The 27287-nt window shown below is 45.7% G+C and overlaps 1 protein-coding gene across 1 annotated transcript in view; it reads right to left on the bottom strand.

Moving 5' to 3' along the window:
• Nucleotides 1-25806, bottom strand: part of LOC147206689 (PDZ domain-containing RING finger protein 4) — a 51974-nt gene extending 26168 nt beyond the window's left edge. The window contains exon 1 of the mRNA XM_086109189.1: nt 25553-25806. Coding sequence (XP_085965315.1) covers nt 25553-25621 — 69 coding nt within the window. The 5' untranslated portion in view covers nt 25622-25806. The remainder of the gene's footprint in view (nt 1-25552) is intronic.
• Nucleotides 25807-27287: the final 1481 nt, after the last annotated feature.

The raw sequence follows: 27287 nt of genomic DNA, 5'->3' as shown, positions 1-27287 counted from the left end.
GGCATCGGGCCGATACTGGCCTTATTTTAAGATATCGGGCTCCCGGTATCGGACTCCTGGTATCGGGGTATACGCAGCGTGAAAACCTGTCGCGGTATCGGTCTGAGAGAAAGTCTCATTTTCATACAACAACGAATAATTTCCCACATATTTGAGAATATTTCATGGGACCCTGGTCGGGGATCGTGGGCATACTTCTTGGGTCCGTCTTAATGTGATCCTTCCCCACAGGGATTTTTTTTAAGAAACTGCCGAGTGTGTCGGGTTAGACCACAGCAAACTCGGGTGCGGATAAATTGACATGAAAAGATATTGAAGACCGTCCACCGATCTTCTGCTTCTTCCTCGTCACAAACGGCTTCTTACTCAATGAAGGAGAATGGGCGGATTGGGAAATCTTATGGCGGACATCACCTGGTGGGAGGAGTGCCAAGTTCATAAGCTCGTTCAAGGTTAATGCTACAAGGGGAGGATCGTTGTTGGGGAAATTTCGAGATGCTCATTTAATCTTTGCGCTTTTAACTATCACGATCTCCTTTGGCGTCTTTCATCTTTTTTTTTTTTTTGCTTCATGTGGAATGGAGGAGAAAAATCTAATTAGGGGAGAAAAAAAAAGTTTTTAATTACCGGCACTTGGTGATGGGTTACTGGATGCAGATGTGCATATCAGCATTGTGAGGACTAATGGTGCCGGACCACCTCTTAAAACACGAAAGTGAGGCGATGAGATGGAAAATTTCTTTGTTCATGCCACTGTCTTTAACAATTGCTCCGCGAGCTTCCAAATGAGAGCCGACACAGGTGGCAGATGGCAGATGAGTCGGGCCACCGTCGTTCGGGGACGACGGTCCCCTCGTGGCGGGCCGGGAGACTTTTATTGCTCTTTGCTCAAGATGGCATATGAGGCAATTAAAAGCGGATAAGCACTATTTACACACTTCCAGACGCAATGGTGAGCACAACAAAGACAACCCCAGCACCCCCAGTCCTTCCCCCTCCAATGGGCTGTACAGACGGGGAGTATGAGAATGGCAGCAGGTGGGGGCACGTGCAGCTTTGACAGAAAGTAAATAACCAACGGCAAATAATGACCAAGGAGTTACGAGAGGTCAGTGAGAACCCCCCGCGGCTGCTGAATGATCTCCCCGTTAAATATTATCTGGGAGGCTCGTCAGGGCAACACAAAGTGGTCGATGCAAATAAACCCCAGGAATCATATCATTTTGAATTATTGCCGTTGATCACAAAGTGATGAAAGTCGAGTCGATGTTGATGAATCCATTGCCATCCCTGAAATGTTTTCGTTTGCTATTGGTCTCATTTCAAATCACGTAAAATCCTTCCGCACACTTGTAGCATAATCCGGACGTATGCTACAGTACAACACACATGTTGCCATATGAATAGCGTTCTTGCTATCATGCAGCGGTTGGCCGCACATGATTGGTCATAATGTTTTGGCGACAAAGATGGGGCTTGACTTTGCGCCGGTGCCCTCGCTCACTCCCCCGATTGGTAGAAATATTGGAAGACAAGCAGGGGGATCAGAATAGCAGAAGCTAACGCGAGGCTAACCGCTATTCTCATCTGCAACCGTTTTATTTTCCTACTTTGGGACTGGACGCGTTTGAATGAATATTAATGTATTGCCTTGTCGGTCGGCACATTTGTCTGATCAACAGAGCGTTTTGGCGACGGCAGAAGACAGGCCAGTCAAACAGCCGCCGCAAACAAGATGTTAGATGACGACGACAACACAAGATTGCGATGACTCAATTTCAAGTTTTAAAGGTCAATGCCGAGTAGTCACGTCGACTTGTCGACTTATCAGTTCAACCACTAATTGGAGGTACTTTGAGTCGGAACCGAGCCCATTTCGTCGGATTTGCTCAAGTTTATTTGCAAATTGCATACCACGGCAGAAGAGATCCAACAAACAACCAACAAGTGAACGAAAGAGTCTCCAAATGCTCCCGTGAGTTTATTTTGTTGCCTATCCTCATCGATTTTACAGAGCCGGAGGGAGATCTGAGCATTTGGAGTCGAGTTCTGGCAAATACATTTCGCGACCAATTTGACGCCACGCCCCGCCCACATTTATTGACAAAGAGGGGAAAAGAGAAATCGAATGCTTTTTAATTCCGCGCTTGCCATCTGTCTACTAGAACCATTTCAAATTTGGTACCGATCGAATCACGCCCTCGAGTAGTTTATTCATGGACAGCCGCTGGAAATGAGCAGATTTGTTTGAAAATGACTGCTTCAAATCAGCTTCACATCCTGTTTGTTTTGTCCTTTGGTTCGATTTTTGCCATTAGACAAACTATGGATACCCTGAAGACTAAGTCAATTTGCAAATTACGTCGAGGCGGCCTCATAGAGCAACCATCAGTACAATGGCGGAAGAGCGATTAGCTTATTGAGCACGATGTTTGAAGATGATAACGTCTTTCAGATGTCACTTTTGCAGACCAATACACAATTACTGCCCTCATAAAATTGTGACAATGGAAAAGAATGTGATGTCAACATGGCTTGGAGGAGCGGCGAGATCCCGTCTGATGTTGGACTTCAAAAAGGGTTGACGAACTACAGTGCACCAAGTAGCGTATTTTCCGCACTATAAGGCGCACCTTCAATGAATGGCCTATTTCAAAACCGTTTTCAGAATTCCAATATGCGCTGCCAATACAGAATAGAAGCCACAATAGTGGCTGTGGTTGCGTTTTGCATCCACTAGATGGAGCTCCTCTAAAGCGAATACAATACAATACAGCTTTATTGATATAGCACTTTGACAAACGCTGCAGCTGTGACAAATTGCTTTACAGAACATTCAAAATGCTACGTCCAAAAAAAAAACCCCCCAAAATATTGTTCCGTATATGAGGTGCACCGGATTATAAGGCACACTGTCGGTTTTTGAGAAAATGGAATGCTTTTAGGTGCGCCTTACAATGCGGAAAATACAGTAAATAGAAAGGACTACCCGACACTCAAAATAGTTCCGAATACCGACAAATGAGAATTGTCATCTCCCTCACTATAGTCTCAAACAATAAAGAACCCCGACAACCAAAATTGATGATGTCTCAGTAAGAGCGATGACGAAAAGAAGAGACGCAAAGTGCTTTTCAAGAGCCAAACTTCCACGGCGTTCACGAGGAGACACTGATGAAGTTGCTTGTCCCTGATCTTTTCCTCGTAACAAGCTGTGGCACAATACACGATTAAAAGGAAGGACATTATCTTCCCAGAGCGATCACCGGCGTAATCAATCTGCCTCGGGGTGCCCTGTGGGGACTCTTGTGGGGGAAAAAAAAATCGCCTCGCGAGAGAAGAAGAGGTTGCCAGAGTGAATGTAGTAGTTTTTTTTTCTCTTTCTCTCAACACACTCCGGTTTCACTCGTCAGGTCATGCAGTCAATAAACAAAGGGAAGAGAGAGGAAATTGTTGGCAATTTCAGGGCTTCGTGCTGTGTCCTGATTACACAGTTGGAAGAGGGGCTTCAGACATGATGAGCAGAATGAGAATGAGAGCAAGAGACACTTTATTAAATTAACACACACTCTTCCACACGCACACTCGGAGAGGTATGAAAAGTCTTTTGATTGCGGAACGAAAGTCAACAATCTTGAAAAGTGTCAGCCTTTTTTTTTTTTTTTTTTTTTTTACTGCTTCTTTGCTTGATGAACCATCTCAATGATCATTGAGAACATTTCAGTCGGAAAGCAGACAAAAAGTTAAGCACTTATATAACAGGGAGAGCCTAAAATCTTGTTGCAAAGCGCAAAAACGCGTCGACGGACGAATATCGACGGCCGAGCGGCGAATAACCGTCAAGGCAGACATGCTGACCGTTGAAGGATTTTATCCGCCGGCGTAAAATCCGATCAGCGGGTCTTGTCGGACAACAGCGTGCCTTCTGATGATAGCAAACGGCGTCCGCCGCTCTGTTCCAAATTTAATGAAACACCTGTCGAAATGCGTTTGCACCACCCGAAGCTTTGCAAAGGAAATGAGCTGTAACATTAGCTTTCCCTTTTGAGTCCACCTGGCGAACGCCTGTAATGTATGCAAAGGTTTTACTTTCTGCCAAGTGTGTTACAACTCACTGTGAGAATGGTTAGCATCATAGCAAGAAGGTTCTGGGTTCGAATCCCAACCGAGACTTTTCTAAGAACATTTCAAGAGCTCACCAACCATCCATGCTCTACCGTCTATCCTGTTCAGAGTCCGTAAACTAGAGTATCGCCCAGCTGAACCGGTTGCCAGTCAAAAACCGGGTGCGTATACACGGACTACCATTGACACTCAAATTCTCAGCTATGGTCACTTACGGGAACCAGTTTGGAGAGCTCACACTAATCTAAAAATATGGATTTAGGAGCCATCTTTGGCACACATGCCGTAATCAGATAGGCGACTTGAGCTAGGCCCTTACCGATCTGATCGTTCTAATTGGCGTTCCCTATGACACACTTCCTGGTTGAATCCACTGAGTCACAGGTTGTTACACGGGACAGGCATAGTCAAACGATGTGTGGTTGCGGTAAGAAAGTATAAGGACAGGAAGCACGGTTGTGTTGCCAATCTTTTTAGGAATCCAATCAATACGCCAACGAATATAACAGTCTTCTGATTCCGAGCATTAAAGACGGAAGAACCAGCGGAGTTTCCAACTCAGCTTCTCAAATGAAGTGACCAAATCGTAGTGCACAGTCTCAAATCGGCACCAATGCGACATTGCCAATGACAACCAGCCTAAAACGAACAAACGTCTCCATGGCGTCATTCTGCTCGAAATATGTCGATGAACATATTGAGCTACTGGATGCAATCCACTACTTTGACATTGCGACATCGTGACGCAGGCATCGGTTCTCATGCTGGCGGAAAGTGGGCCGTTTCCATCAAGGGGTGACGGGTAATTTGGTAAACGTATGCATGTGTGGCCGCGCTCGGCGTTTTCACGCCGTCACGCAGGATCCATAAGGAGAGCACGCATGTGTCAATCGGTGCGTTCTCGCTCGGATCTACTTATTTGTGCGGCAGCACGCTTGATCCGGAGGTGGATTTATGTGGCGCGTCTGCGATGCGATTGCTCCTGCACATAATTAGTATTGTTGGACCGGGTTTTATCCTTACTGCTGCAAGGCCAAGATTAAAATTTAATCAGCTGTTCAAGCAGCTCGCTGCCACGCTCCGGATCCCTTGAGAGTTTACACGGACACCAGACGCCCACTAGTGGACCGTGCAGCCTTTCGTAGCGTCCTCCAGGCCACCGGTTGGATGGAGTGGACCGAACAGAGTCTCTTGGCAGAGAGGAATGACAGCTGTTCTGGCGCCACGGTACGGAACACAAGGTATGGTGGGTAATGAAGCCAGGGAAGTGACGGGAGCACTGGAAGAGGAGGCCCGAGGGATTTAAAGCCGTGTGAAAGCAAAGAATGCTTCTGGGTGCTTTCCTGGGGGGGGGGGGGAACATGTTTTTGACAAATTGGCATCTTCTTGGTTAGGACGTTGGAGGAATCCCAAATGGATTCAAATGACATCCAGTGAAGTTAACACGGTGTCGTTTTTGGCCGTTTGGGTTACATGACGACGTTTGGAAAAAAAAGCTGAGCTGTTCCTAGATAAAAGCGTTTTAGCGACAGATCCTTCAAACTACAACAAGCTCCACACAACCGAGTTAAGACGGGAGGTTGCCGCAATGCAACATACACAACAACATCATCAGTGCCTGGCGAAACCAATAAAAGGTTTTTGGGGTTTTTTCGGACATCAAAAATTGCTTTGAAGACGAGAGCATCAGGTGCTGAAACCTCACACCCATTACCGCCTGATTGTAGTTTTCCATTTTCCACAGGTAACACAGGGCCTGCGTTCTGCCTCTCAATCTTAATTCAATAGATGCAAATGGGATCATCAGATCTGGTGAATCTGTGTCATCCGAAAGTGGAGTTCATTTTTAGGATCCAGATCTCTTCTTTTAACGGGTCTGTTTATCCTTTTAATTTAATGGCAATGCTTAAAATGAAAAGCTTAAAATGCCATTGAATACGTGCACATTGGAACACAAAAATGTACTGTATAGGAGAGTGTGTTGTCTTTGGAATGGAAAAAAAGAAAATAAATCATGCTTTCTCAGGCTCATACTTGGCTGTTTACTCAAGATGATGACTACGAGTCTGTCACAGTTTGCCCAACTGGAAGAGCGGCAGCCGTAATGTATGTTTGCACTGTGCACAAAGACCCCGTTCAACGCTTGCGGTCGCTGTGTTGAAGCTCAACAGACACTCAACACTTTTGTTTTGTCCTTCTACAATGCAATATTGTCACATCAGATCATTTTCAACAATCTACAACAATCTAAAATCTATTTCTTACGGATGGAAACGTTTGCTTTTGTAAGGCAAACATCAGCATAGTGAGCAAACCCTTGTAAGGCCTAATTGCAAGTGAATCCCTGTCAAGAGTGAGAATGATTAACTCATTCAATCCCAGCCATTTTCACTGGAGCAACCCCCTCAATCCCAAAATAAAGCCTACCAAAATAAAGTTTGGACTCTCTTCTTTCAGCAGAAAAAAAATAAAATTGTTTTTCCATTCTTCAGCAATCGGCATTACAAAATGGCCAAGTTTCATGAAAATGGCGATTCCTGGGCAAAAAACGGAGAAAAAGAGCTTTTTGTAAAAGCATGCATTTAAACCACTGCCACCTACTGGTCGCTTTTTTACATGATTTACAATGCAAACGGCTTATTCTCATTCACAGATTGCATCATCTCTCCTCCTCTCTATGACGCAAAAAAAAAAAGACAGACGTATAAGTACGTCTTTGGTAGGCGGGGCTTAATTTTAAAAAGACGTAAAAGTACGTCTTGTGGAGTTAAAGAGTTAATCATTCGGAAGTAGAGCAAATACCCGCGCTGCATTCACTTCACTATCGCTCCTCACCGCAACCCCTGAAAGCAGAAGCCGCCGGCTGAGGTTGGTTGACACGCCGGCTTACGGAAGTTGTGCTTTTGTTCCGGGTACAGGGTTTGGCAGGAGGTCCCGTTGGTTCAGGCGGCCGCTTGGCAGCGATGACCGCTCCACGCGGCGCCAAAGTAACACTCGAACGAGACCAAATGGCACACACACAATTGGAAAGCAAAGAGGGCAGACTGCTGCATCGGTAGAGGGCATCTGCTCAGGTTTTCTAATTTGATGAGCTCAATTGCTTGGCAACGACAACGTCTGCTCCACTGTGCGTCTCTGATAACAATCCCGCCACTTGGAAACAGGCCGTGAACAGAAACAATTAGCCAGACTAATAAAATATGAACCATATTGCAAGTGAAAATGAAGCCGTGTTCAAAAACACAAACACACACACACACAGGACGGTGCATTGGGGTGGAAGTGTGTCACGACAAACGCTAATTGGTCCCCAACAGCAGAGGGCCAACCTGTGAAAGCTCGCTCACATCTGGTACGCCGACTTTGCTCGCTCGCTGTTTTGCACATTTAGTTCTCTGCCAAACGGCAACATTTAGCAAGGGGAGCTCGACAGCTCAGTGGGCGGGGAAAAGCAGAGTCCATATGGACACGGTATGATGAGTTTCAGGACGTAATTAAGCGTCTCTCCGCGGAGCTCTTCGCCTGGCGATGGAGAGACACGAGTCCAAAGCGACACCCGTGGGGGGGGCGCTCATTTCTGACAAAGACTTCAGTCACCCTGGTCTTTCACTCACAAGCACGAAGCGTATAGATAGTAAATTCTGGTGAGGTAACAGTTGGACAATCCATTCTTAGCTCAAATTGGATGCGATGTTTCCCGTAGGAATTTCCAGGATCAGGGTCACACAACCTTTATTCAACACAGCTATCCAACATTTATTTATTATTATTATTATTAATTTTACGATCTATCATCCGACCAATATCCCAAGAATTTTACTTCAGGTTACTATCCTCACATTCTACACTGTAGTATCTGTGACAGAGTGAGTGAGTTTGGCTTTCCTGGTAAGTGATGGGGAGTGCAGTCGGCTGCTGTGAGCTCATGGGTGTCATTCGCGGCCGCAGCACCTAGCGTATGAATGTGCTGACTGCTAGTGTTTATTTTGTGACTCTTTGTTTCAGCCTTGACCACTTGTTGAGGCATAACAATACATCCCAACGAGATACGACGATAACGCTGAATAATAATGTTCCAAGAAATGAATCGAGATTTGCAAATGTAGTCCATGCAAGGCAATATTGACTACGGATGACCTGCTTATTTTTCAAAATGTTTCACGTAAGAATTAACAAACTACGTCAAAAACTAAACCATGATCGGGTTGGTTGGAGTCGTTCCAAAAGCTAGGACAGACATCCACAGAGGCATTAATTAGGCAGACTCCACACCTACAAGTTTAGAACGAAAGATTTGAAAACAAATCATAGAATCTTAAAAAGAACTCTCAAATGTGCCCGTGAAGGGATGCCAGAGTAGGAGTTATGTGCTCCTTCTTACAGTCAAGAGGCGAGCAGCAGCATTTTGGACCAACTGGAGACGCTAAATGGAGGATTGGCTGAGCACAAAGTAAAGTGGATTACGGCAATCAATGTTTGCGGATTACCATGACCTGGAGGACTGTGAATCTCCATGGACGTAAAAATTAAGGCCCGGTAGCCAGTTCCTTTCCCGCCCTGGGGTGCAACCCGAGTGTCCATCCAGCTTTGTGAACAGCTCTCCTGAGAGTGTAAAAATGAATTTGATTCAGCATGGCAAACATACCACAAGAGACTGGAAGTATTGAATGCCTGGCTCAAGGGGAACCTCAGCTGCGTGGGGGCGGGGGTCTCAATATCCCAAAGAACCCGGGGCACTTGGGTCAAAGGCCGCATTGTGAGCCAACCAGCCGGCTGTGGTTATTATGAATAATTCCGTCAGGCAATTTCCAGTGGATGATGTTTCAAGATCAGCTGTTCTGTTTATAAGACGGCACTACGGTTGGCGTTGACTTCAGTTCAGGCGTGTCAAATAAATAGAAACACAAAAGCCGACGCCCCTTCATGTCCTGCCACATTTATTTCTCCACTGAAGATCCGCGAGCGCCATAGATTTTCCCCAAGGAACTGCGGTATTTCCACTCTGTCTACAAGCCCCCCCCCAAGAGCTAGCAAATGTAGTGGAGATATAAAAGGTGTTTCGGCATCTCGGCATAAAAAACACACGCTTGGACACACTGGCAGACAGAAAGGCAAACACCAAAGTGTCAACTGGGATCTACCTGCCTAGTCTGTGTAGTGTCAGCGCCCTGATAGATCGTAGCCCTCAGGAGGAAGAGCATCGAGAAACTCCCCGACGCCCAACTTCTCACATTGTGTTCCTCCAAACGTATTGCACTATTGATTAATTCTGTTTAAAATACTCAGTGTATAAAAAAAGGGACATCCCTCTGATTGATTTCTCTCCGCTTGCATTCCCCCTCGGCAAAACCTCCCTGAGAGCGAAGACACTTCCGAGAAGAAGCCGGTTCCCCGCATTGAATTTACTTCTATTTAACGACGATTACGTTGAGCTGGTGTCAGCTCCACGCTCAATAACGGAGCTTTTAGCGCAGCCAATCATACGAGAGCTGTATAAATCGGCTGAGGAAAGCAGCGTTTGCAGCTTTGCCTGATGCAAACTCGACGCCGGCGTCCTCCAGCATGACGGGGGCGGGGGGGGGGGGGGGGGTGACAGTGACACGGACCATTGAGGGCCAGGGTTGGTGACGTGCCGGTGACGTTAATGGACTAACGCTTGGCACTCCCCCGACATTATCCCGTCTCGTCATTCTTGATGCGCGCCGCTGTCTCCCGGTCACCGTTTTACCCGAGAGGACGTTCCGATCGATGGGGAAGGACGTCCGCTGAGGCCTCACTTACATGGTGTTTACTCGACAAAGACCTTCACTTGTCAACCGCACAAGTTCATTACCATCACTGGGTATTTTTGATACACTCGCGTGTTCATCCTGTCGCAGCAATTCAGGCCTGCGATGTGCATACACAAAGCAAAGCGGGGGGAACACCAATAGCATTTACAGAGTAGCCAGAAAGGACATTACAACGATGTTGCCAGCATGTTGTGGGTCGGCGCAGTCAGAGCACGCATTTGCCGATGCTGTTCTAAATTTAGAAATAGAGCGTTGGATGCATTGCGCTAGACGTTCAAAATTATTTTGGCAGCCCTAAAAGACAGCACAAATATGCAGGAATGCAGCGGGTGTAGGACTTCCATGTTTTGCTCTGGTCGCGCGCTCTGTATGCTGCCCTTGACATTTCTGTCCAATGGGAGCACCGATCGCAACACGTGTGGCATACGCTCACAGAAGAAAATGTAATGTGGACTGCATCAAGCCAAAGGTTATTTTGGTGGTGGACCAAATGGCTTTTCTGGTGTGAATATTCACCCTTAGTTGAGTTCAAATGGACACAAAGGGAGGCGGGGGGGGGCTGATGCCGAACAAGGAGCTGCTCAACCCAACTCTCTTCTGGTATCGTTCAATCTGCCAGCTTGACTCTGTGCGAGAATCTGGCCGGCGTGGGAGGTGCTGGGTTCGACTCCGGTGCCGCAGGGGTGAGAAAACGGCGGCCACTCCAACCTTACAAAAAACTGCATCCATTTCAGACTGTGAACTTCTGCGAGTCGCTATATCGCAAGCACACACGCTTGTGTTATGTGCAATGTGTCATCCTGATTTGCTCGTCAATGACACTTGCCTTTAGGAGTCCGACAATTTATTTTGAGTGCTGATAAATTAACAAACACACAAAAGCTGATGCTATCGGCGCGGAATGAAATTAGGTGTCGGCAGAACTCAGCTGCTTGACGATTTCTGAAAGCTATTGTGATCCTCGCATTGCAAATGCGGCTCATTAAAAAGTGCAACCTTTGGAAATGCAACAGCTGGCGATGGAGCCACGGCTCCACCCGCCACGTATGCTTGACTCAAACCCTCAGAAATGTTTAAAGACACAAACTGACACAATGAAGGGCTTGCTGTGTGGGTACGAAGAGTCTTTTATTTGATTTTCTTATTTTATGCTTTTGGTAGTCTGGATTGTTTTCACGATGGGCCAGTTGGAAGAGTGACGGAAATGGAAGTGTTAGTGGAAGACAAACAAACATCTCTTTTCCAAAATATACCGTGATCCCTTACAGGAGCTTAGTCTAGGATTACTTTTTTTGCCCCCTTCCCTTTCGCACCCCCGTTGGTCATTTTTTTTCTGTCTCGGCTTTTGTCTGTTCCATTTTGTTGCACCCTGTCGTACAATGACAATAAAGCTATTCCGATTCTGATCTTGCCAAGGCAGAGAAGAAAAATCTATCGCTGATTTGGGAACGCGATAGCGCAAAAGCCATGTTTTGTGTGATTTTAACTCACCCTAAGGGCGTGAGAGACTCAGGTTTGGGACGGCACATCTGGAAAACTGCTTTGGGAGAGGCTCACACCAATGTCAGCACGCTGAAGTCAAATGACCGCATACCCAAGGAAATGCAGAATTTCGACATGGGTGATATGACATGACTCCTTCTTGTGACTGGCTCCAAATCAGCCCTTTGATCAACATATTTTGAGGAAATAAAGCCAAAAGAGTTTGCTTTTAGTCTTTCATGCAGCTTATAGGGTGCACACACACACCACACACCCCATCCACAAAGCTCAAAAGCTAAGCAAAGCAGGTAGCGCACGGAGGCAAGGGGGAGGGCGGTCCTTGTCACGGTGGTCCCCAGAGAGACAATGACCACATCAGGGTGTGAATACACATCAGCCTGCTCATCAAATCACTGTCAGGCCGAGCTTATCATGGACGCTTCAGGGGAAGGGCGATGACCTGCGGAGTGACACCCGGCGCTGATGCCTCACCGGGGGGGGGGGGGGGGGGGGTTCTCCTGACACTGCTTGCATGACACCTCAACCACCCGTACAAAAACACAGTGTCAGTCTTATTTCACACACACAAACACACACACACATCCATGTCTCAGGGATCTGAAAGTAAGAGCAATGGAAGAGAAAGAGAGTAGGGAGGCATCAGCACCGCCATCCATGAACTCTTTATCTCTTTATCGACCGTATATCACACAGCCGGCACCTTGCCTTGACACCGTCCCATTTCTCCAAATGTCAGCGCAGGTGTTGCAGCTGATATCTTAAAGCTTAGAGGGTGAGGGAGGGCTGGGGGGCGGGGTCTTTGGACACCAAAAAATATTGCAAGGTGCAGATAAGTAAGCCGACAACAAGCCTGTTTTTTTTCTCCTTTCTGGTGGGAAGACAAAGAATACTAATTGTCAGTGAAGTCCCGATTGTCGTCTTAAGCGATTATCAAGCGGTATGGGCTGATGAAAGTGATTATTTTCTCCACAATCAGCTGAGGAAGCAAAAACAAATACCGTATTTTCACGACCATTCGACGCACCGTATGGTTGGGCGCAGTCTCATTAATGGGTGCTATTTCTGTATTTTACACATAGACAAAACGCACTGTATTATTGGGCGCAATTTTAAAGTGGTAAAACATACGCCAGCTTAAACATACGGCATGCATGCGCGCACGCTAAAAACACGTTAGCTTGTAGCATACGGTAGCATGCCAAGACATACAGATACAAGCTAAAAACACGTTTTTAAAAAGGCAACGAAGCAAAACGGAGTTCCGTTGTATTTTATTTAGCCATCGTACAATGTACTCACGTTTTTCGATCAATCATCACCCAGAAATCCATCAAAGTCCTCATCCTCTGCATCAGAATTGAACAATTGTGCAAGTACCGGTAATCCATCAAAAACGCCGTGTTCCCTCTCGTTGTCAGTCACTCTCATTGCCATGTGGCTCCACAGAAATGATGCCGGCTTTGCCAAAAACTCGAACAACAGTGCAAGCAGACACGTTCGTCCAAGCAGCCACAATCCATTCGCAAATTGTGGCGTAACTCGCCCGGCGCTGCCTCTCACTCTTTGTAAAGTTGTGTTTGCCATCGATCATTCATTGTTCCCATGCCGCTCGCAACTTTACTTTGAACGCCCGGTTGATGCCGATGTCCAGCGGTTGGAGTTCTTTAGTCAAGCCTCCGGGAATAACGGCAAGCTCAGAGTTCATTTGCTTGACTTGGTTTTTCACCGCTGCTGTGAGATGGGCACGCATGCCAAAAGCATAACCGACGGCTTGAAGTTTGAACTGAGCTTCGTAGGCGTGTCTCTTTGTAGAATTTATTTTCGGGGGTTCTTAGAAACCAAAACCGAAGTTGTTTTGCAACAATGCACATAGCCACACTCTATACAGGTGTTGGTACCTGCTTGTAGCGTCCCTTTAGCGTCCACTTACACGCCCACCCTTCACTGATTGGCGGACTGCTTCCCCGCATGCCTGTCACTCACGTCTGCCTTTTCTCTCTCTTTCTCTCCATATATGTATATATACACGCCCACCCTTCACTGATTGGCCGACTTCTTTGCCGCATGCCTGTCCACAGTCACTTCCGCCTTTTCTCTATATAAACAGCGTGTCGGCTGTCAGTCAGATTTTGGAACTCAGCGCATAGACAAGACGCTCCGCATCATAAGGCGTCCTGTCCATTTTGGAGAAAATTTTAGACTTTTAATGGCGCCTTATAGTCGTGAAAATACGGTAAATAAAACCCGTCAACCCGGAGTTCTGCCATGCCACAGGGAACGCAAAACTAGCCAATTACGAAGTGACCCGATGCTGAATGGAGAAGCAACTGCTCAGTGTTTGTTATAACACGCCTCAAGACAGTCCCTACGACAAATTGCAACATTTTTACAATGACATGTCAATGAAATATCAATTTGTATGTTCCATTTTGGTAGAAAATACGTCCCAACAATTTCTTCCCTTTCAACACATTTGTCTTTGTTCACCAAATCCCTCCGTAACATAAAGTGAAAATATGAATACAGTATTTGGTGGTCACAATTTGTCCTTGACTTCTGTTTTGAAATGCCATACGTTGCTCACGCACTGATTTTACTTTCAGACTGCTTCAATAATGATCCCGATCGTTGATCTTTCACTGTAGCAGTCAGTAATGACTCCCTATTTGGCACACATCTTCGTTCTAACCTTCGCAGTAGTTATTGAACATGTTTTGATTCTCAGACGGAGCGCCGGCATGCGGCGGGAAACCTTAATTGGGATGCAAAGGTTGAATGCCATTCAAGAGACGCATTCCCTTGAATGGCGAAAAATTAATGAGGACTCTTCAGTCTGCCTAAACGCGGATAATCAGTTAAAAGGCACGCGCAGGCATGCAGATGCCACCCCTCCCCTCCACTGGCAAGCGCGTGTGGCAGACACTCTTTGTTTTCACCCTAAGCGCAGACTGTCATGTCTGTTTGCACACGGACCCTGGAGTACACACACTCACACACACACACACGCATGCATACACGGACTGTGACTCATGAATGAATGCAAATTCCTTGAGACAAAGACACAAGTAATGTGTCATATTACCTTGCATACTTCAGTGTTTGTGGGAAACACAGACACACACATTCAGAGAGGGAGAGAGAGATGGGCGGTTTGCATGTCCCCCCCCCCCCCCCCCCGTGCCTGGGTGGGTTTTCTCCGGGTATTCCGGTTTCCTTCCACATTCCAAAAACATGCGTGGCAGGTTAATGGAACACTCTAAATTGTCCCTTGGTGCGAGTGTGAGCGCGGATGGTTGTTCGTCTCTGTGTGCCCCGCGATTGGCTGGCAACTGGTTCAGGTTGTCACCTGCCTACTGCCCGAAAATGGCTGGGATAAGCTCCGCACCCCCTAATATATACAGCATATTATTGTTAGAGGCCCCCCCACCCCCCAAGATACGAGCCGACGATCAACTGAACTTCACTTCATAACTGCAAATATACTGTAAACTGAATGTATTTAAATTGAGAATAAAAGAAGGGCCAGGGTGGAAACTTGTTGAAAAACTATTCTCCGAGAAAGCCCGCTGTTAACTGAAAAAACAAAAGAACCTCCTCTCACCTAGGCCGTGCTGCTATTTCACTCTTCTCGACCAGCTTTGATGGCACGCGTGAGAAAAGAAGGTCCCGGTATTACTCACAGATGACGCCACGCTGATGTCACCTCCCCACCCACACATATGAGAGAAAGAGAGCGAGAGAGATGCTCTCATCCCGACAAATTAAGTAAGAAGACAAGAAAGACAAGGGAGAGCGGGAATCGGGGCTTTCCATGATAACCTTGGTGCTTCCATCATCGCTTATCTGCGTCTTCCAACAGCAAAGGCCTGTTTGTCACGCCTTGTTTGGGTGTGTGTGTGTGTGAGGGGGGGGGGGGGGGCTGTCGCTCTCACAGGTAGCTGAAGGATGAGAAAAAACTAGCGTGGAACAGCGTGCGCACGCTGCTGGTTTGGGAGGCGTCAGCCGACTTGATGTGCGGCTGAAAAGGTCAGCCGGGTTCTTTTTGAGATAAGGGAAGGATGAGAGGGAAAAGGTCAATTCATCATTAGCTCCCCTCTTCAATCCACTCGGCAATCCTCCGCACTGAGATTTAGTGCACCCGCTGATAAAAACTCATTGACTTCATGTCTCGTCTTCCCCTGTGTAGAGAGCTGGATTTTGGTTGGATTATTTATTTTTTCAATTCCACAAAACGATTAGACTATGGAATATCCAATTACACAGTCAGCGTGAGGCTGCGCTTTACGCAACACTCACACTGCGGTGGCAACTTCAGCCTGGTAAATGATGGAAGAGCATTAGCGGGCAGCTAGCTAGCGAGCAGGTATATAATGCAGCTTTGGAAAACAACATCCCGAGATTATTTACGCTGCCACAGAAGATCACGTTTTGAGAGCACCTACTCGTGAAGCCTTCTCTGCTTTCAGTTACAACCTAAATTTTAAATCAGTCATAGTACAGTGAAAAAGTGTTCACCAGTCCGGCGATCGCTCACTATGCCGATGTTTGCCTTGAACATTTTCGAAGGATTATCAAAAGCCGACAAAAGCATTGTCCTTGGATCAGTTCTTTACAAAACACCAGGCAAAATTTGTATTTATGCTTTATTCTTTGTTTTTTACATTATGCACAATGCACAATTTATTGCACAATAATCTAATTGTAACATGCATTTGATACATATTTTGATACAATTTTTATGCTTGAGAAATTCATTTATGTCAGAATTTTTCTTTTGGGGGGGGGCTTGGAACGGATTAGGGTATTTACATGGAAAACGCGTCTCGACTTACAATGTTTTCTAGTTAAGAAATTTCTTCCAGAACCAATTCATTTCGCAAGTAGAGGCACCACTGTAATAATAATCCAGCTGTTTGTATATTGCCCTCTGGAAGGGAATCCACAGGGTAGAGTCCCCCCCCCCCCCCCCCCCCGAGGGCTAACGTGTATCAATGTAGGGTACAAAATAGCCCATGGACCAGTACCAGGTCTTGGATCAGTGGTTGGGGACCACTGACTTCAACTCTATTAGAAATGGGATTGTTTCTTAAACCAGTCAGATTTCAATTTTGCTTCAGCGGGCCAGCTAGCTGCCACAAAATAATATCAGCCTAACCCCCCGCCCCCTGTCTGGTGAGTATGGCGTGTTTTATCTATTTAAAGAGTTTTCTTTCCAATGTTTAATTTATTTTCTCACCCCACACAGGATTAGACAAATATTGATTCTGAACTGCTGCAGATGATATCCACAGTAGAGGTGATTGCATTTTTGTACAGTGTTGATAGTTCCTATAATTGATTGTGGTGGGATTAAGAGGTGGATTAAGTCCTCGTTGATGGAAAACAACGAGATGGAGGCTTCTTACATTTTCATAAAAATGATGAGGAGCAATTTTTTTCCCGCCTCATCTTTAACCCGGGCATTTTAAACAGAGATGCATTTTATTTGCGGATTTTGACAATTCCCGTCTAGTCTCAGCTTCTCCATATCTCACCAAAACCAAATGCACACATTGAAGGAGTTTTGGTCTTCAGATCTGCTTTGCGCAAACCTTATGATGCTTCTTTGGAATTTAAATGTGAACAGTTAACACTTCAGCCTGGAGCTTTTTCCATTTTCAAACATTTTTGAAAAAGTGGCCCTCAAGCCGCGGGTTGCCGACCCTCGGTTTAAACGGGCATTGGGCATTGTTCACTGATAAACATGTCAGAATGTTCAGTGTATATGCAAAATCATCATCAGCACCTAAAATAAAAGACAGCTTTAATTGTATCGTGTTTTTTTTTTTTTGCCTACTGAATTCTTTGTTTCATTGTACTGTGCATCTTTGGAGTTTGAAGCCAAACTATCCATCTGGCATGATCGCCATAAGGTAAGGAATGCAAAATGTTCCTTTACAGCATGATTAAAGGGTTTGTAAGCTTACATATGTCGATGCAAATTGCGCTATTCAAGTCCAAGTTTCACGGTTTTGTTGGTACAAGTTGCAAAGGATGCAAGAAAATGAAAGCAGGATGGGGTAATGAACGGGTACTTGCACGGTCGTTTTCAATGATCAAACTTTGAGGCCGTGATACACCGCCACTTGAAGGCGGATGTAAAAGTGGACAGCATTTCAGTGTTAACCATCTGGCGATGATGCCTCAGCTTCAAGATGAAATTTTCAAGACAAAGTTCATTTTTGAAGGAGCTCTGGTCTGCTTATGTTGAACCATTGTCGACCTGTCCCCCGCACCCCTTTTAAGGTACCCAAAGTAAGAATAAAAGACAAAAAAAAAAAATCAATGCTGGTATCCCTGATTGTCATGCCGTGTCATTATTTTGTTGAATTAATTGTCGACTCTAAAAGTTGTCGCTGCTATGCTTTCAAACTATTGTCACAGCTGACAAATATCTGCCTATTTCGATGCATAATTAGGTTCCAAAACACAACGCGGATGTAAACTGCAGTGTATACTTCGGTGGAAACGCAGCCTTAGGGTCTTCTTTCCTACATTTAATTTGAGGAAGTTCTATATTTATACCTACTTTTCTTCTCCTGCCTCAGGGGTCTTGACTCGGAGCTACTGTCAATCACACGAATATGTTCTTTCCTTTAAACAAATCCAAAACTTACTTAAAGCCTCTCCTTTCTCATGAGCACTTTGAAACAGTAATTCATTCCTTTGTCAATCCGCGGCTGGATTATTCTAATGTACTTTACTTTGGAGTCAGCCAATCCTCCATTAAGCGTGTCCAGTTGGTCCAAAATGCCGCTGCTCGCCATTTTGACTGGTACTCCTAAGAGGGAGCACGTAATCCTACTCTGTCATGCCATCACTGGCTCCCCACACATTTTATAGTTCTTTTTAAGAGTCTATGATTTGTTTCCCGATATTTAAATGGCCTCGCCATCACCTTACCTCTGTGAGCTCCTCCAACCCTACCCGTCATCTCAGGTCTGCGGACCAGACACTATAAGAGCAACTGAGAGGCTCAGAGGGGAGCCTTTTCTGTTGTACGTCCCTTTCTTTGGAATGACCTCCTGTTGAACGTTACGCAATCCCCCCCTCGCTGCTCATCTTTCAAACTTGTTTTAAAAGTCATTTTTATTCTTTGGCTTTTGACTCAACATGTGACTTTATTTATTTATTTATTTTACTGATAATGTGCTTTTCTACTTTTTTACTGATAATGTGCTTTCTACTGTCTTTATTATTGTTTTATTGTTGTTGTATCAATTATGTTTGCTCCGTGTACAGCACTTTGTACACAGCGGCGGTTGTTTTAATGTGCTCTCTAAACACAGTCGAGTTGAGTCGATGATACTAGCAAACTTCCAAGCACTGGTAACACAAAGTCAGCGTCCCCCTGCGTCTCTGGGCCATGTTAAAGGAGAGCCGGCTGCTGCTGATAGCTGCTCAGCCTTTTCAAGAATGCATATCCATTACACACATGGCCACCAGTGGTGTCAGATGAGCAAGCAGCAGATCCGCAGAGTTCCCTTTGGACCTTCTACAGTGAACCCTGCCTAATTTTTTTGTATACATTTTTTTCTGTGTAATCTATTCTCAATTCTCTGTGAAAAACTCTTGGTTGTGGTTTCTGCGCTAAAATGTCCTAAAATGTGACGAGACCCCCACCGAATCACTGGTTCATAGAAAAGTAGTGATTGGTGTGAAGGAATTTTAGCTGGGTTTGTTCGTGGAAGCTCCAGAGTCTTCGTTTCATGATTTTGTTCTGCTGAGTGGCTAATAACCCTTTCACGCAGCTTATAACCTGATAACATGATAAGCTGTCCACTGTAGGAACCCTCAAAGGGTTAAAAAAAAGCAAGACGTGTTTATACGGGAGTCAGTGACTTGCGCAGCTTTCGCTCTGACTGGGAGTGCGGTGTGGTTTCATGCCGATCTATACAGCCTGCGTCCGCGGGTGCCTCATTGGCATGCAACCAGCATGTTATCAGGGGGACTGTTGTGACTCATTGAGCTGTGAAGCTGCCACCCATTTATTTCTCAAACGCAGCAGAGAAGCGTCCTGCTCGTCTAATAAGACTCATAACAGGCAGCTTTGCGCTATGCAGATCGAGTGGCAAGGAAGCGAGGCTCGGCCTTGAAAAATAAATTACCTGGCTGCTTGCGGCTCATGTCGACTTAAGTTCTGACACCTTGAAAAGTGCACTTTTGGAAAGAGCTCGTGTTACAAATGACTGTGGATCATTAAATGTGAGGCAAAAACCCCCCCCGTTTTTTATATTTTTATTTTTTTGCTCAATTCCCCACACACGTTTAAAGTACTGTGTTGCGGCTCTTAACAACATCTGTCATCCTGCTAATTAGAGCCCAAAAAAGACACACATCACTGAGCTTCACGAGTCCAAACAAGACGTGCGACACACACACAGGAGGGTTTGGGATGGGGATGGGGGGGGGGGGGGGGCAGGGTTAGCGCAAACACTACGGGCATGATGGAGCTAAGCGAGAGCAGACAGCGAATCAACTCCAGTTTGTTAGCTGAACTGTCAGAGAAAATAAGCTGTAAGAGTCTGGCTGAACGTGCTGGCGAGCCGCCGAACTTGGGTCGATAATGACGTTTCATAAAAAATAAATTAAAAAAAGACGATGTCAAACTCATTTTAGCTCAGGGGCCACAGGAAAATCTATTCCCAAGTGGACCGGTGAAATCCTGTTATGTAAAATTTATAAAACAAGAATGAAACGCAATTGCTGTCGAAATTAGGCAGATTTTTGCTATTTGCAGGCCGGACTGGTCGCTGCTTCCTGTGAACAGCATTCATCGACTGTAAATTAAAAAAAAAAAAAAATCCTTTTTGGTCACCTATGTATCCCTAATAGAGCACTTTTCCTGAAATTAATGGCAATTTTCTTCCATTTTTTCATAAAATACATATTTAGATAACACACAATACAATGACCTAAATTAAATAAATACCATGGAACATAAATATCCCGCGATTGGCTGGCAACCGGTTCAGGGCGTCCTCCGCCTAGTACCCACAGACAGCTGGGACAGGCTCCAGCACCCCCCGCGACCCTTGTGAGGATAAGCGGATTGGAAAATGAATGAATGAATGAAAACACAAATAACCAGTTGCAGGGAAAAGCCCCAATCAAAATATGTGGTTGCACAACTTATTTTCAAGGAATACAGTGAAGCGCAAAGAATGAAATTGAAGACAGCAGCACTTCACGTCACATTTAGGTTACTGTTTGAATTCAACTGTAGCGTCTGCGTCTGAACACTGGGCGGCCGGCACCCACGTCATGACGTGCATGACCGTCTTTGGCACGAGAAGAACAAGACAAGACTCACCAAGGAATAAATAATAATGTCATGTCGAATACTGTAGCGCCAAGGGCGGGGTGCCCATCGGGAATTTCGGGAAAATATGTTAATTTTGTGTTTATGGGCTGGTCCTCGGCATCACGGCCGTACCTATTTGTATAATTTACCAAATCGTATCTCAGTCTGGAGTAATCCCGTTTGCAGGCTATACATTTGATAAGGTTCTTTCTTGGTACGGCTACACAAAGTTTTGCTGAAATTTAGTTCTGAACTCCCATCGCAAAAAAAAAAAAAAATCAATTTGTAAAAATAAAACCCCATTCACATTTGGTGGCTTCACGAAAAGATCGGTATTTGTGTTGATGCGGGAAAGGGAGGATCCTATGCTGTAAAAAATAAAAAATAAAATAAAAAATACACCCGGCAAGATGGAGATTTGCAGGCCCCGCTGAAAAAAGGTGCACACGTTTCCTTGTAGAACACCCACGGTCATGAGAAGAGCGAGGACGCAATGGGAAGGAGCCAGCAAGTCATAAATCTTCCAGCGCTCATCGGGTCAGGCAAGAGGGAATGGGAATGGGAATGGATGGGGGGGAGGGGGGGGAATCAAAACTGTCTGTGCTCGTGTGGGAAAAGGGATGACGGCGGCGGTGAACCAACCGCCGTGACCGACTTCTGCTAGCCGAATCAAGGGGCAGTCGGTCACGCTGCGACGCCGGCAAAACCACATCTGCCTCATTTGCATTTACACATTGCACCAACGCCGCAGAATCGGCAGGGAAGACGGTGCGCCTCTTTATAGGTATCTGAGTAGAAGACATTGTACATATATTTTTAAAAAAATATATGAAACTGAGACAGTTGGACAGGGAAGTGAGGATTAGGTCGTGACGCGAGTTGCCTCCTGCACACTTCTACAGATCACTTCATCGGAGTGCACACATGCAGAAAATCGGGTCAAACTTGAGCATTTTTCCCTTCCATACGTTTAAAATCATAATATGCCACATTCTCACATTATCCTGACTGATTATCCATTAGTGTGGGTCTGTTAAGAATACCCCCCCCCCCCCCTCCCCGATTTAATCAGAAAAATCACGTGGGCCTACAATCGTAAATATTAAACCTGTTGAATATTTATTGCCGCACACCCTGATGTGTGTGGTCAACACAAAGCCTTACGATTGTGATTTGAAACTTAACAAAAGCAAATTAAGAAGTGATTTGAAGCTTGCGGTCTTTCCAGACAAATGTGTGGATGATTCTTTAAAGTGTCTCCTAAATCAACGGTCCCCAACACCGGTACGGTTCCGCGGGTCATTTGGTGCTTCCGTTTTATTCATTTCACAACCTGAAAGATGTTTTATTTTGAAAAATGCCCGGATTCTCTTTTATATCGTCTACATTGTGTCACTCTTGACGCAGGTGAAGGTGGCACTTCTCGGTTACGTGATAGGTTACCGCTAAAATGAAACCCAAACGCTAGCAAAATGACAACCGGAGTCTTTTGCCAAACCGTTTCCACAGATTTGGAAGCAGAGAATTGTCCAAAATGTCTTGGTAAGAACTAGGGGTTCTCGCCTAGCCCTTCGATTTTACTGAAGAGTAGCTTTTTTCCAAGAGCCACTTCCTCCCTTTTCACCACACAATCCGTATCCCGCTGCATCTTGGCAGCTTTGGCCCTCACAGTGGGCGATCAAAGAGAAGATGCTGATGTTGTGACTCCCGTCGAAAGCGGCTCAGCGTATCAGCGGGCGGACAGACTCGGCTGAGATCTTCTCCCACCAGTGAGCCACCTCTTCGGCCTAACCCCCACCTAGTGGATCTAATCCCTGTTGCCGGTTCGCCACAAAAGGCTACCTGCTAGCACACTGTGTGCTCGGAGGGTACGCGCTTTGAGAGATGCTCTCAAATGCCACGTTTTATACTGCTTGGACTGCCCTTTGTTTGCGAGATATTACGGAGAAATATTCTGGACAATGGGGGGGGGGTGTAGAAGGGAGTCGGTTTCTCATCACACTGTACATTCTTCTGGGGAAAATCTTTCGTCATCCAAGACTTCCTGGCTTTGACAGAAATGTTCTTTCTCCAAACAGTTCCCGTAAAGTTGGAAGCGCGGAATTGTACTGGTCAAGCAGAGTAGCTAAAGATAATTCTGATCGATTATCGTGCGGTGCGGTGCGGCTTTAAGAGGAGTAAGGATGCACAATAACGATCAGACCGATGATTATTGGACTGATATTGGAGGTGGGAAAATAAAAATGTGGTCATTTGTATTGGTCAGATACCAGCAATTTAGGCCAATAATGTGATCCGCCTCAACACTAGCAGGGGTGATCACAAAACACCACCAACTTTATTCAAAGGTACTGTGATACGCATCAGAACTTATTGAGATTGCTCATCGTCTCATGGTCTGAAGTGACTAGAGTTTAGAAGGTAGCAAATCATGCGACTGTGTGTTGTCGCTGACCGCTTCTTGATATCATTTTACCCCGCTACAGTGGTCGGAAGCCGGATTGAAAAGTCTTAATCTTTTCAGAAGCAAGACCTGATACACACATACAGTATTTATGGTACACAAAAAAATTAAAAGAAAATTAAAAATCGGTTATCGGAACTGGCGTCGGTCTGGAGAAGTTATCGGTTATCGGTACTGGTATCGGACTGGAGAAGTTAGGTTACCTGTACCGGTGAGGAGCGGGTGGGTGGAGGGGGGTGTTTTCGTGCATCCCTAGTCAAAATTTATTACTTGGCGATCTGCTTGAGAAATGTTCATGAATGAGAAATGAAATTTGTTCAATATTTACGATCTCTAAAGGCGAGAAGTCAGCCATGTACATTAAACGCAGACACTACCAACGTCTTGTGTCCCGATACTTCAATCCATACACTGTTTGCATCGTTAATAGACCCCCAGCGGATGAGACATTCAATTCTTTCAAAACGAACCGCCTCGTGCACACTTGCAAAGTGAACAACAATAGCCATGACTGGCCCGAGTTTTGGCAGCGCGTCAAGTTGCGCAGGCAGGCAGCGGTTGAGCCATCTTTTGTTTGCCGCCTCCGTATCCACTCACAGCGATGCTTCGCGCAGGATATCCCCCCCCCCCCGTCTAATTAATGCGCGGGGCGGTTGTATAAAACGGCTAATGAGAGCTGTGATCACAGTGGCGTGAAGGAAGGCGCTACGGAAGAGAGAAGGCGAAGGAACGGGGGCTGCTTCACAGTTATTAGCCCGCCACTTGAACACGGTGGCTGAGAGGCGGCGGAGGTGGGTAGGTGAGCGCTCGGTTGTGTATCAGACGTGCCACACACACACACACACACACACACACACACACACACACACACACACACACACACACACACACACACACACACACACACCATCTTTGAGCTATTTTGCATTGCATATGAATAGCGACCGGCGCGTCTGCAGCCGTAGATTAAAATAGTGGACTACATACCGTAACTGTCCAGAAAAAAGACCTTGCAAGTCCACTTTGATGATTGTCCTGAATGTACTATTAAGTAAGTAGTTAAAAAAAAAAAATCATGTCATGATATTTCTCCCTATTGGCATATACTGTAATTCCACTTCAGACAATTTGTTCAAAAGACACAAAGCCAAAGAGCCAATTTCTTTGTTTTAATAACGCAAGTAACTGGTGGGTAAATTTCACTGGTCCCTTGTTAGCTTAGTAGAAACCTGGTCTTACCTCACTAGCCACCATTAAACTGTATCGTATATGCTAAGAGTAACATTCAATTACCACAGTAGGCCATCTTGATTTGCGAGTGCCTCGTTGTAAGATTTTTTTTTTTTTGGTTTTTGCTTTGTGCAATATTTCAAGTGCGATGTGGTGGGGAAAAAAAGTGGAGCACAAGCATTTGACTTTTTTTTTCAATAAATGGCTAAAATGCAACTAACTCAATAAATAAATAAGAATAAAAATTGAGTTTAAAGTTGACATGCCCCCCCCCCACACACACACACACACAATTTACAACCATTCTAGGTGTCCCCCAGGGGCCAATAATTAGAGCCCAAATTTGTCATGAAATCTACATCCATTTAAATATGTTGTTGGAATTTGGACCAAGAAATGTCCTATTTAACTGCACTTGCCTGAAACTTTAGAGTACATTGGTGTTATGTAAAGCTTTTCGAGATATGCAAATAGAAAGCCACATTTCTCTTTGTAAAAGGTGAATAAAGATAAAAGCGGGTCCCTCCACTTTCTGCTCCGTGTCGAGGTCTCATTTGTGAGCATGTCACAACAATTATCCTCAATTAAGTGCTCGGAAATGCAGGGATGGATCTATTCGAGTGAGAATCCCAAACACTTTGCCTGATCACCTTGAACACAAATCACAACAACCGGCAGAACTGATGGATTGTTTCACACATGCAAGTAAGAGTCAAAGACCCGCCAAGTCGTCCTCGCGCCCTTCCAGTTTTTCCGCATTAAAATCACCACTGTCATTACACAGGTAACGTGTCATTGCAGGCAGCCCTTGGAGGTGGGGTGTGGGGGGGGGTTCAAACACCCTTGAAGCGAGGCATGACAAATTCACACGACGCCACCGTGGGAATGTTCCCGGACGCCTTGGGGGTGGCTGTTATTCCATAAAAGAAAAAGTTGCTCCCTCAGCACAGCCCCTCCAGCACGATGAATGAACTCTTATCACCTCCGCTGGCCAGTAAAGAAGACTCACACACTCTCTCTCTCTTGCTCTCTTTCGTGTTTCATTGGAAGCAGTCATTCGTTCGCCCCCACCGACAACAAGCAGCAGCAGCTCACCTGTGCAATCTCATACAGCAGCTTGTAGTGTTCCTCGCGCTTCTGTAAAGTGCACAGATTGCAGCCCATTATAGTTGTCGAGCGAGCGGCGAGCGGCCAGTTCTCCCCGGTGACGGACACGAAGGGGGGGGAGGGGGGCAGTCGGGGGTCCACGCCGCGCTGCTTCTCATCCGTCACTCCTCAGCCAGCATCTTCTGGAGGAGGTGCGCGCAGCTTCAGCATCCGCCGCCTTGTGCTGCGCTCGGCTCGCACGCGCGCTGGCACGCCGGAGTTGTGGCTACGGCGAGGGACACTCCTCCGTACAAGGGGGCGGGGGGGGGGGGGATGACGACGACGCTCGCGGCTCATGAATAATAAGGCAGGTGGCTCAGGCGGAGGGATTGGCGGGTGATGGGAGGGAGGGCGGGGACGGGAGCGGGGGAGGCGGAGTCAGAGGGGATGAGGGAGCGGGAACCTGACGACTGATGCGCAGTTTGATGGCGAGGCTCTTTTGTGTGAGGAGCTTTTCATTGACTTCACTGACTCGAGTGCTTCACAAGCGGATTATCTATCGCAGGGGTCGGCAACCCAAAATGTTGAAAGAGAAAAAAAATAATAATAATAATACCCCAAAAAACAAAGATGTCTTATATACGCCTTACAATGGAAGGCAACACATGCTGTATGTATCTATATTCGCTTATTATCCAAATGAGTACGTTGGCTACAAATACACAATGAACCTTCATGATTAAAAGTTGTTGTTTTTTTTCCTCTGCAGTGCATCTGGGGAGCACGGGTGCCCAACCTTTTTGGACCGAAGATTTACTTTTCAATCAACCAGCCTCCCAAGATCAACCAGTTAACTCACGCGTGCATACGCACACACTTACACACGCATACCATGATGAGCAACAATCACGACGGCCCCGAAGATGAACGAAGCAGAAAGATAAAGTAGACACACGAGTTTGTGAAAATCACCGCCGACCTTCGTCGAGACCTGACGCGGAAGCACGGGGACGCACTTTTGCAGCGTGTTAGCTATCGTAGCTCACGTGTACCGTTTATAAATGCTTCCCGCATTCCCATTCTTTGCCAGTACGCTCAGTGAACTGTACATGAAATGCTGTTTTTCTTTACAACAGACGCCTGCCTGGCATACCGCCTTGCTCATAGAAATGTTTGCCGCAGGCTATGACTCATATCCTCGTTGACAGAAATGTTGAAATGTAACGTTTATTCTCCACATTTTTACAGCATTGGAAAACGTTACGAATGTTTGTGTCGTGTTTGTCCTCCTACGGAAACCATATGAAAACAAAAAATAGATTTCCCTCGCCCATCTTTTTTGCAAGAAGCAAAATTGCCGCCTCTTTCGGTGGATCAAAACCGATGGGCAATATTAATATGAATGCTGTCTTTTGTGTAATGGGGGAACGATTATGATGATCATTTGAAATTTGAATTTATTTGTGTTTGTGTCTAACTACTAAGTAACTCCACACTAGGTTTTTTTTGGGGGGGGGGGGGTGAAAGTTTCAAAAACTGGATACAAACTTCATTAGCATAATTGTGGAAAAACATATGCAGCTTTAATGTACACAGAGTGAAATTTTTCATGGCTAAAAAACAATTCTGATGATTATGTAACAGCGATTGAAATCCCCAAATTCTGCCTAAACTGTATATATGTTTCCATTTTTTTAAACTACTGGAATAAAAATTCTTCACACCATTCTGGTTTATTGAGATG

This window comes from Hippocampus guttulatus, chromosome 4, assembly GCF_054856545.1.
Source record: "Hippocampus guttulatus isolate MCC_2025c chromosome 4, RoL_Hgut_1.0, whole genome shotgun sequence".
Classification (NCBI taxonomy): Eukaryota; Metazoa; Chordata; class Actinopteri; order Syngnathiformes; family Syngnathidae; genus Hippocampus; species Hippocampus guttulatus.
The sequence above is the reverse complement of the archived record's forward strand: the minus strand, read 5'-3'. Positions and strand labels throughout refer to the sequence as shown.